Source organism: Gymnodraco acuticeps, unplaced genomic scaffold (genome assembly GCF_902827175.1).
Source record: "Gymnodraco acuticeps unplaced genomic scaffold, fGymAcu1.1, whole genome shotgun sequence".
NCBI classification, from domain to species: domain Eukaryota; kingdom Metazoa; phylum Chordata; class Actinopteri; order Perciformes; family Bathydraconidae; genus Gymnodraco; species Gymnodraco acuticeps.
In genome coordinates, this window is record NW_022990565.1 from 661,498 (window position 1) to 673,125 (window position 11,628).

The 11,628-nt window shown below is 41.2% G+C and overlaps 1 protein-coding gene across 3 annotated transcripts; it reads right to left on the bottom strand.

Moving 5' to 3' along the window:
- Window positions 1-240: 240 nt before the first annotated feature.
- wdtc1 (WD and tetratricopeptide repeats 1) lies at window positions 241-9,574 on the bottom strand. Of its 3 annotated transcripts, XM_034227831.1 has the most exons (17): window positions 9,391-9,508; window positions 9,072-9,180; window positions 8,771-8,903; window positions 8,540-8,623; window positions 8,380-8,426; window positions 8,095-8,206; window positions 7,315-7,502; window positions 7,042-7,224; window positions 6,605-6,690; window positions 6,337-6,452; window positions 6,175-6,250; window positions 5,974-6,070; window positions 5,694-5,864; window positions 5,367-5,602; window positions 4,373-4,541; window positions 2,184-2,376; window positions 241-1,733 (listed from the first exon to the last, which is right to left on the bottom strand). In XM_034227831.1, exons 3-17 carry the CDS (start codon window positions 8,834-8,836, stop codon window positions 1,536-1,538), a joined length of 2,022 nt encoding a protein of 673 aa, XP_034083722.1. In that variant the 5' UTR covers window positions 8,837-8,903; window positions 9,072-9,180; window positions 9,391-9,508; the 3' UTR covers window positions 241-1,535. The 3 variants fall into 3 exon arrangements, with proteins under 3 accessions (XP_034083722.1, XP_034083723.1, XP_034083721.1); XM_034227832.1 differs by lacking the exon at window positions 9,072-9,180 and having other exon boundaries at window positions 9,493-9,574; XM_034227830.1 differs by lacking the exon at window positions 9,072-9,180 and having other exon boundaries at window positions 9,391-9,541.
- Between the last annotated feature and the right edge of the window lie 2,054 nt (window positions 9,575-11,628).

An 11,628-nucleotide genomic window follows, 5' to 3' on the forward strand; every position in this document is an offset into this window, starting at 1 on the left:
CTACTCATGCTTGTGATGTACTGTCCTCATATTTGTTTCACAGTAGTCAGCAGTAAAGCAGACGCTGATGAATGAGCAGGATATAAGAGAGTTCATACCGTAAACTCACCAGCAGTGTATCTTCCCAGCCTAGTTAGTGATGTGTCAGTACTGCCTGTATCTTATGTGCAATTGTTATGACACTAAAAGGACAAACAATTAATCATTAATGTTTTAAGAATGAAAGTAAGAGAATGCAGACAAGGTGTTCAATACTTTTATTGTTGACTTTGTTTGCAACAAAGATAATTATAAGATTCCTCCAAGAAAAACAGAAGATCTCAAATGAATGAGCAAAGTAAAACACATGGAAGCTTAGTGTTGCATGATGTAGAGGACCTATTACTTAAAGTTACCCTTTTGAGGGGGACCCAATGGGCTGTTCTCTGAGCAACAGTTGGGATGGCTTAGTGTCCTTTTTTGCTCACAACTATGGTCAGAGAAGCCTCATGCAAGCAGGACTGAACACCTGGCTGCAGCAGAGGACTAGCGCTAGAGCCACGCAGCTAGTAGGCAGGAACCCTATAGCCACCAAACATGTAGCGCCCTGTTACCATATAGCAAAAATTAGCATCCGTGCCCCTCTTATACCCAACAGAAGTTTCACACCAACATTTCATGCCAAATGACATAAGCAATCAATGGGGCTTGATTTATAACATAAAAACTGCATTAGAACGTTTTTTCTTTTTTTACAAATGTTCTTCTGTTGATATGTTGTTGATCTTGTCAACAAACTATTGTAGTAAAACATCTCAACTAAAAAGGAGAACAGTATGCCAACATGATGTTTCAATGAAACAAAGACAACAGACATTAATCCTTGGCCATTGAAGTGACGACCTTTGGCAGAAGAAAACACTTGTTTTTTCTGACAGTTATAAACGTAACACAGCTTTTAAATACATTTCTTGGGAGCAACAATACAACTTGGAGAGAGACAATTTATTCTTGGCTTCCTGTGATCACAACTCCAACAAAAAATATGACCAAGTCGTGTTGGGTGTGCAGCCTTTCTGAGACGAGCGGGCACACGGGAGGTGCAACAAAGCACCGTCTTCTGGTCTGTGATCTGATCCTCCGGGAGGACACTGCGACTGTGCAGCCACACTGACCTGAAAATAGGTCGTCTGAGGGCCTTCTGCGTGTTGAGTGTCTCTTCAACATAAACCTGAGGAGGGATAAGTGCTGAACTCCCTCGTCTTTGTGACAAACTGGGGAGTGTGGTGGAAGGTGCTCTCCTCAAAGGTGTCCCCCTGAGGTTGGTGCTTTGAAGGGGGCGAGATGTTTGTCTTCTCCACCCTCCATGAATTCCTCTCCCCAAAGTGGTCTCCACCAGTCCTCTCTTTGGAAAGGGGAGGGCGATGCATAGTGCAGAGATGTGACATGACATTCAATCAATGTTTCTGTCAGATTGGTTGGGGGGGAAGATTCAAACAGGAGCTGGGAGAGCGCTTTGCTTCCTACATCCATTCTCTAGAATGGCTGAGATTTGTTTAGCTTGGCCGACACTGAACTTGTCCGTCAGAGCTGTCTTCATCATCGGAGCCATCCGGACCGACGCCACGCAGGCCTGTGATGCGATAGCCCATGTTGAGCAGCATGACCTCCAGCGGGTCAGCGTTCATGCGCCGCTGATTCGCCTGAGCAGCACTCTCCATGTCCTCCACCACCCGCCCGTTCTCAGTCTCTGTCTGTATTATGAAAGGGGAGGACAAAGGGATACAGAATGAGTGATAAAGGGTTAAAGCTGGGATAGGCAGTATGTTTGGCGTCATTAGGCAAACAGTACATATTAACTTTACAGCATATTGTAGTTCAAATTGCCTGTGAGAAAAACTAGAGTGTGACACCTCCATTTGGCTCTGAATTCAGGAATACAGAGCCAAAAGAAAATCTAGACTGTGATTGTGGACAATGACCAATCACAGTTTATCTGAGAGTGGTAGTTCCTATTGGTTGTACTACTACTGCGGATAGCTATACTGAATCTTCCAACAGCAAAATATCCTGTAGGAAATTGCCATGTATTTTCAAATTCTGGCTCAAAATCAATGATTTTGGAATGATGTAATGAAACAAAAATAAAGAAAAATAACAAATGTAGGAATATATGTAAATACGCCAACATTTCTGTATTTTACCTCAGCTCTTGGGCTCCATAATCGAACCACAGGGTCGATACCGCTCGTGGCCAGGAAGCAGTAGCTGGGGTGGGGCTGCAGGCAGTTCACTATGGACTCATCCCCCTGCAGGATCCTCACCAGGTTAGTCGTCTCCTTTTCCCAGATAAAGAAGGAGCCGTCGTCTGAGCCGCTGACAATGTACTGGCCTTTGCTGTAGAGAAAAGGAAACCACTCAGACCAACCAGCAGTGCCATGTCGTACTTAAAAGCAATCACAACATTGCATAGTAGATACAGTACTAGAGCATTTATTTCTGAATGAAAGCTACTTTTCATTGTAGATTTTTGCTCTACTGATTCTCCGCTGCAGATTTACTGATCTCCATCTTGAGCTGTGACCGCCCTCTAGTGCAGGGGTTCCCAAACTTTTCAGCCCGCGACCCCCAAAATAACTGTGCCAGAGACTGGCCACCCCCCGCCACGTGAATTGTCAACGGGGGGGGGGGGTTGGCCAGTCCGCCCCTGAAAAATATCTATGCACACGTTATTATTAATAATAGTAATACAAATAACAGTGTTTCCCATACATCGACATACAAACCTCACAGATCCTCAACTCCGGTGTGTCTCACTCGTTAAGGCGAGACACGGCAGGAAAAAACATCGTTTTTCATGCACTGGTCAATTTTGATATGTTGTGCTATTTTGATTCCATAACATGTTTTCTTTCAGGCTTTTGGAAAGAAAATGTACAAAATACACATTTAGGTGTTTATTTTACTTTAGTTTGTCTATTTGCGTCTGTAGATTTCTCCTAAATTCACCAAAAGTTAGCATTCTAACGTAACATAAAGTACTGCGACTGCTGTTTGCACCATGTAATCAGAGGTATCGTTTGAAAGCTCCGTCTCTCCTGCACAATCTCATCGGATCCAAATATGGTCATTTCCTTTGTATCAGCAACCAATTGTGAAAGTACAAAGGGGTCTTAAACCAAAAAACAAAATCTCATTGGCTGGTGTCAATTTCTGACAACGTGATTCGTTCAGATGCATCACGTGGTGTGCTAAAACACTTCTTGGTTAGCTTTCGCTGGAAATTTAAATCTCAAAATGGCAAAAGAACAGCGAAAAAAACTTTCAGAGAGAAGACGACAACAATTGTCACTTGCACGAAGCAATGTTAGACAAAAACCAAATGATCCCGAACACGAAATACCTTCACGGAGTGTGTCGAGGCGCAAGCTGTCATCCAAAGAACAGGAGGGTTTAGGTAGCGCCTCACAGCATGCTTTTCTGGTTATTACCCGTCCCCTTGTGTGTTATGAAGGTTTTTATGCATGTAAACGGTCTGCAGAGTCAAACACCCTCAAAGTACACCCTGTAGCGAGTAAAACTCTAACACAGAAAAGACCTGTCTATGCTGCCCCAGAACGCCTCGTTGGAGATTTCTCTTTTTCCCATTTGTTTCTTCGGTACCAAAATGGACCAATCCGCGGAGCACCTCACACACCAGGAGGGGTGGGGACCTTTAGCGTACATGTTCAACTAACAGGGAGTCCCATTAGGCGTGTTCACACCGCAGTACTTTTCCCACTTTAGTTCTGATATAGTTCCGAAATGTCGCGTTCATACCAAAAAAGAGCTAGAACTAAAATGAGTTCATGAGAACCTTTTTACCCCCTTTTCCATCTCTGCTAGAGAGCAGGGACTTTCGTGGGAGAAAAAGGTTCCTATGTCTGATTGGCTGGGCGGAATGCAAACCACGCCCCATAAAACTCCAAAAAAGTTTTGTGAAGGCGCCATTTTATTTTCCTCGCATTAGCATTAGCCCAGCGCAGAAACGCAGAGAGACTAACGTATGGCAACACAAAAGAAAACATGATAAAAAGAGATATCCAAAATCCCTTGTGTAAAAACTTTAGACTACAAAATGAAACAAGAATCTCGAACCTGGCTTTATCCAATGTTCAGAATTGTGTTCCTGAAATGTATTAAAAAATGTGCATATTTAACCCCTACAAATGTGCATATTTAACCCCTACAAATGGAATCAAATGAAGTGGGAAACCACTGGATAATAATAATATTAAAAATTAATAATAATTTTAATTTTGAATCATCTCACAACCCCCCCTCGGGGTCTCGCGACCCCCACTTTGGGAACCCCTGCTCTAGTGGACCTCAGACTGGGTGGAGATCTACTGACCTTCCAAAGAAGTTGGCCTCTTTGATATCAGTGGTGGTGTTGCAGTGGCCGCAGTATCTGTGCTTGTAGTCAAAGCTGCGCTCTCTCAGCACCAACTCGTCTTCAGGGATGGACTCTTTCCGACTGAATGAGTGGAATCGAATGGAGCTGTTGGCCTTCTTATCTTCAGCTGGTGAGGGTAAGAAAAGTTATACTTGTTAGGGAGGCTGTGGCGTAGTGGACTAGTAGGTTGGTGTTCGGATCAGGGGAGCACAGGTTCAAACTCCACTGCAGTCAGCATGTCGTTGTGTTCCTGGGCAAGACACTTCACCCCAAATTGTTCCTGTGGGGATTGCCCACAGTATTGAATGTATGTTAGTCGCTTTGGATAAAAGCGTCTAACAAGTAACATGTCATGTAATGTAATGTTAACACGGAGTCATTCAGATACACTTACAAACAAAGGCTGTCTGTTGCACATAGATTCACACAAGCAGCACCAGTGTCAAAGTGTCCAGGGGTTTTCCTAGAAAACTATTGTGTGAGGGCGCTTATGCCAAAATTACGGCCCTGCCCACTTTCCGGCAAAAATAATACATTAGAGGGAAGCGGAAAATAATAGTTTCTTCATGTCTTAAAGCTGCTAAGTCAGTCAAAGTTAATCTTTCAGTTTGTGTGTACAGACAGAGAGATCGAAATACCGTTTCCCATAATCCCGAATATAATAATACAAATATATTGCACCTCAAACAACAAATAAATCAAGACGATTTTCATATATTATTAGCAATTAAAACGTTTTAGACAAATATAAATATTGTTATCTGGCATGACTTTAACATTTTACTCGGAGAATCTGCATTTTGGTATGAGGGCGCACGTCGAAAGTAAGAGGGCGATTGGGAATTACCTAAAGGCAGTGTTCATTTCCAAATCAAACTGGGTACAGGATTTGGTTGACTAAATGAGGGTTATCTATTGCAAATCAGCAGAGTATCAGTTCTGTCTTTCCTACCTGTTTCTGTCTTGGTGAAGAGAGCAGCCTTGATATCTTTATCCAAGGAATCACAAGCACTACTGTGGGCCTGATCTGGAAATTTCCCTTTGAAATCATCCAGACACTCCATAGCTTCAGACACGTACTTCAGCTCAAACAGACAGCGTGCCAGCCTGAAATGAGCCTTTAGGTGAGTGGGGTTCAGAGACAGAGCCTTCAGGCAGTCCTTGAGGGCATCATAATGGTCTCCGTCCCTGTGACATGTAAACAAAGACTTGATTATAGATTTTTATATCGTTCCGTAAAAGAACATCATCCATTGTGCAGTGATAAAGTGAGGCTTACCACTTGCGTTTCATGTATGCTGCTGCCCGGTTCCCGTACAGCATGGCGTTGCAGCTGGCCTGATGAATGCCTAAACTGTACAGCTGGATGGCCTGCGTCCACTGCTGCCGTGCAAACGCATCATTAGCTTGTTGCTTTATCTTTTCCAAGTAAGCAGGGAGCTCAGTAGAACTGAAACAAAGTGAGCAGAGGAAATATAACGTAAAGTGCATGCAGGACCAAACTTTTAAACAGTCAATCTCATTAGAAAAACAATCAATGGCAGGGTGGGAAGACAAACCTAGAGCCCGTCGTGCTTCCGGAAAATAGAATATGGCTGGTTGGCAAGACAATTCCATTGGAGACGCCATTGGTTGTCTTTCCATTCTGTACATCTCCTGGAAAACAACAAAAGTTTCAGAAACCATCAAGACAACTAGAGATATCATACTCGATTTGCCTTTATGGGGCACCTTTGTTGATATATATTTCACAGTCCTACCTGTTGATGACTGGCACTTCTTTGGAATCAAGAAGGTGTATGGCCTCTGTTTAAATGTCAAGTCAAACAGATACACCTAGAAGGACCAAGCAAAAGCACATGTTTAAACACTGAACCAGAGATTATTCACCACTCCTTGTTTGTTTTGTTTTTTTAAAGTACCTGTTCGCCACCCATGTTAACCAGTAGCTCAGTGCCATCAGGACTGAAGGTGACATAGGTGGCCACCAAGACTCTCAGGCGATTGTTGTAGTCTGGGAGTTTCACTGGCAAGTGACCTGAAGCATTTAAACAGAATGTTATGTTATTTAACCACTTCCTCCACAAACACGTTTAACCAGCACATTTCCTGATGACTAAACTATATATTTAGAATAATAATGTACCCATTTAATACTATTTATAACAGACAATTCATCCTTATATTCACCTGCAACGTAATACTGCCCAGCTCCGTCTGGGATGGGTTTCTCACTGAATGTGTGCACAGCTGCTGATGTGTGATTCATAGATTTCCTGTTAAAAAAAAACTTCTTTAAAACACAGTTGTGGATATTTATTTGAGAGCTTGAATGGTGAATGCACTGTAATAACGAACTGATCGACAGATAAATCATCCAAACGTATTTTGAAAGTGGATAAACCTGAAGAGCTTGTTCATAAGAAATGTCAGAAAATGCTGTTTTCAGTCAAATAAGGAGAGTTCCTGCTTTTCGGTTTTACGTCACATGAAACCGAATTTTTGTGGGTTCTGGACTGACAAAACCAACATTTCAAGACATCATCTGGGACATTTTTCCCTATTTTGTGACATTTCTTACTGTTATTGAATTATTACCATAGAATAACATCAGAAACTAAACCGACCTGTAGTTGTTAATCATCCTGATGTCATAAAGGCGAACAAAAGGCCCATTGGCGCCCACTGCCATGTAGTTGTTGTCCCGTGGGTTGACTGCGAGACACTTGGCCTCGACTAGCTGACCACAGAACTCTGTGAGGTCAATCAGCACCTCCGAGCGCTTACTGTTCTCCCTCAAGTCGTACTGCCTGTGGAGACGAAGAAGAATGTAAACACATTACCTGGAGCAAAATTAGAGGTAGGGTGTGTTTTAATTTAAATGTAAATGTAATCCTAACCTGATGATGCCATCTTCCGCAGCGCTCCAGAAGGTGTTGGGCCACATGGGGGCTGTGGCGATGCGTTTGACTCTGTTGGTGTGATCAGAAAACATATGGATGGTCTCCTTCACAGACAGGTCATGCACATGGACCTTTGTGTCGGCTGCGCCTGTTATCAAGATCCTGTCCCCGGAGTGAGGGAGGAACTGTATGGACACACAAAACAGCAGAATTAATTGATATGTACTGACATGATGTTTCGATCCATATATTGCCATTAACCACAGATTAAATAGACAGTTTACCCAAAATTAAAAGTACATATTGAACCACAACTGTCCCTTTTAAGGCATTACTACTAGGTTTTTCAAACAGAGTACTAATCCATTGATTTTATAATGTCTATGCTTTGGATCATAGACTCATTAAAGGCTTTAAACACCACATCCACATTATTTTACACTGGCACATTTCTGTACAGTGTTTTAACTTATCCACTTCAGTCATAAGGCTACAGTGGTATGCCCCTGGCCATTTTTCTGTGGGGAATCAGCAATAAAACAGTTTGTGTTGTACACTACATTGTTTTAAATCAAACAACAAGCTACTTATTAAAGAGCCAACAGTAACACCTATTGTAAGGAAAATTGAACTTGTATCACAGAGTTATCATCATCACATTACGACTAGATTATCAGTATCTATGTGAACGCAACTAAAGTAATCTACAACTGTATAACAGTAGCCTAATTTCCCTCCTGACATTCAATGCACCCACTTTACATTAGTCATTCTTACCTTTACAGAGAAAATATTTGCTGCATGACCTGTGTGCATGGTGGTAAGCTTCTTGTGTTTGAATGGATCCCAGATGATGGCATGTTGATCATCCGAGCCCGAGGCCAGTAAACTGAAAACAAAAAACAATCACCGGTACAAGTCAAGCAATATTTGTTGAGGCTCGTAACCTTTTATGATCTGTGAAGTGTTAAGATGAGCCATAGAGGGGTCCTCTTCACTAAGGGTTAGGAATTAGGTCAAAAGCAATTGTAATAGGCAAAATGGGAAATTGTATAGACTTACTCTCCACTTTCATTCCATTCCAGGCAGTTCACACAGCCAGTGTGACCCTGTTAAGACAGACAGCATACATTAAAAGAAGATATGATAATACTAAGGAATATTTTCACTCTCACACGCTCTTTTAAAAACTCTTTCCCTCAACACACACACTGTCTCTGACCTGAAGCTCGGCCTCCAGCCCAAGTCTTTTGATGAAGGGGTCGGTCACATGATAGGACCTCTGGAAGGCTGGTGCTCTCTTGTCCTGAACACATGCATCTTTATCAGACTTGTGTGCATAAAATGATCGATACAAAATGTGAACAATGCTATTGGTTGAGGTAGTATTCCGGGTTGTGTCTGACAAATTGTCAGTAGATGTGGCTCCACAGGATGCTGTTTGTTAACTCACTCTGATCTGCCTGTGCAGGATGTCTCTGGTGATGTTGACAGCAGTCATGTTGTAACCACAAAACATCAATTGGGGTCCGGAGTGGAGATGTCAAAGCACTGATGACATTTACTCAGTTTTCCTCCAGAATGCACTGTAAATACGTTGAAAATAGTGAGATAATAACACAGAAATAATTTCTTTATAAAGGAATTCCACGTTTACAAGTTTTAGAGCAAAGGTGCTCAGCAATTTGAATTAATCGCTCATTATGGTAGCAAGTATGTCACATTACGTTAGCTGATCTGCAGACTTTGCTCACCCCAGTGCCCAACACAGTGGGCGATGCTCCCGTCATAAACACCAATAAGGCGAGTTCATGAGCTAACTAGCATAAGCTTTTCATCTCTGTTAGTGTTATAATCGGCGGGCTGTATCGAAAAACACAATTATTTAACGTCAATGCGCCATTTTCTTGAAAGAATCGTTAGCCACCTATGCAACGGGCCTTTAAGACCTGACGTTCACCAAGTAGATGCTGTTAGCTTATCCGTTACCTTTGCTAGCTAAACAAAACACTTCATGTACGATAACATTAAAAACGTTGGAATTGAGATTAACGACTGCCAAAGAAATCTCACCGCTTTCCTTGAACTAAAAATGCTTCTGTCAAGAAATGTCCATTCAGTAAACGTGATTCATCACACTCTATGTGAGTTTGTTGACAGGATTGTCGCTAATACCTTGTGAAGACAACCCTCCTCCCACTGTACTGAGCACGCAGATCACGCAACTTTGGTCTGCGAGCTAAAACCATGGCTAAAACCAAAACAGAATAATGGCTTCCGGTCGGTGTGTATTTCAGAATAAAAGCAAGTAATTTTTACATGTACACCTATGGTAAACTTGAGACAGTGTTCATGCCGTCCTGGAAGAAGAACTCAGATATTATACTTAAGTAAAAGTAGCAATACTACAGTGTTAGCATAGTCAGTTACAAGCTGAAATCCTGCATTCAAAATGTTACTCAAGTAAAAGTACAAAAGTATTAGCATCAAAATACTCTTCAAGTAAATAACTAATGAAGTAGAACTCAACTACTCATGAAGCAGTATGGCCTATTTCAGAATCATATTAAATTATTAAATGATAATTATTGATGCATAAATGTCAATATTGCAGTTGGTAACGTTTTTTTTCAAATTATTTATATAATGTTGGATAGCTTAAAGGTGGGGTAGGTAATTCACTTCAGAAACACTTTTTGTTATATTCTATGGAATGCGTAACATCCCCACTTATTTGGAGTCCCCACTTTTTTAAAGCATTTTAATAGTCTAATAAATATAAAATCATTGCCAGTGTTATCAGTTGCAAGTGTGTATTTGTTGTAATAATGACAACAACCTAATACATTTCACAGTAATTATAAAAAAATGAAAACGATTTCCTTCCAAAATTATGATTCGTCATCACGCTCGTGACCCCAGGATGACACCACCAGTTCGCCACCTGCCGAGCAGCAGCTCTTTCCCTCAAGAACGCAAACGAAACAGCTCTATAATGGCAGACAAAACAAAATTACTTGACTTCTTTTCTAAAAAATAATATCATTCATGAGAAGAAAGAGGCTGGCAGAACCGGAGCTAAATAAGTTAATTTCAGGACAACTTTGGGAATTGTGTTTGTTTGTTATGAGTTTTAAATAGATTTTGAAAGTGGAGATAGAGAGAGAGAGCTAGAAGCAGCGCTGTCTGCTTTGCAATACTGTAGCTCAAGCGCTTATGCAATTTAGGCCTATACATTGTTTATGTGCCAGTGTGTCCATGGTTTTGAGTCTGTGTGTGTGTTGAGCGCAGCGCCGTCTGCTTTTTGCAGTACAGTAACTAAAGTAGGACTAAGCATACCGGTAGTTTCTGTAGACCTGTCTGCCCGTTGTGTGAGTGCACTGCGCGCGTGCACAGTTGTGGCATTGTTTGGGATGACCTAATTAAAATAGCGTCCACCCAGTAAAAAAATCCCCACTACACTACTGATTCTTACCTACCCTACCTTTAACCTGTAGGCCTACTTATAGTATGTTTGATTTATATTTCGTATTAACAATAACTTGGAACTAAAGTTGTCAAATAAATGTAGTGGAGTAAAAAGTAAAACCTCAGAATTGTACCTATAGGCTACAGTACTTGAGTAAATGTAATCACTGGCAGGGTGAGTAGGATCCCCAGGTGAAGTTGTGTCCGGCTGACAGAGAGGACAGCCTGTCACATAGAAACTAAACAGTGGATGAATTTGTTCATATTAATAAGAGATAAAAAGAAAAAAGACCCAGTCCTGCCTACTTCGTATTTATTCAGAATGCTCACACATCAATCAATGCATTATAACACTTGTTACATTGTATCATTTTATAATTAAGTGCTATTTTAACAAACAACTGCTGACATTTTACAGTATAAATAGAGCAAATCTCAGCAGTATGAGTATACGATCTATTTGTTTGCAACATGAGACAGTCAGTTGTATGTACATTGCTGGTCACAGAGAATGAGAGAGAAGAAATGCATACACAATGTAGCAAACTAACACAAAGTGGTCAAAGGTCACCTCTTACATGACCTGCTTTTCAGTGGAAGCTTAAAATGTAAAAATGTGTAAGCGTTGTTGTTTCACTGAAGGGGAATTATAAATAGTTTGGAAAGATGATAAGATAAACCATAAGAACAGGCAGAAATGAATGTAATAAGACTGAAGACCTAATAAACAACTGTCTTGATGAATACGATATACATTTTAACAAGATTGGTAGATTAAACTTCTGCTGAACACAAAAAAGATATCTCTAACATGACTCTTATTTCTTCGTTACAGCTGCTTCA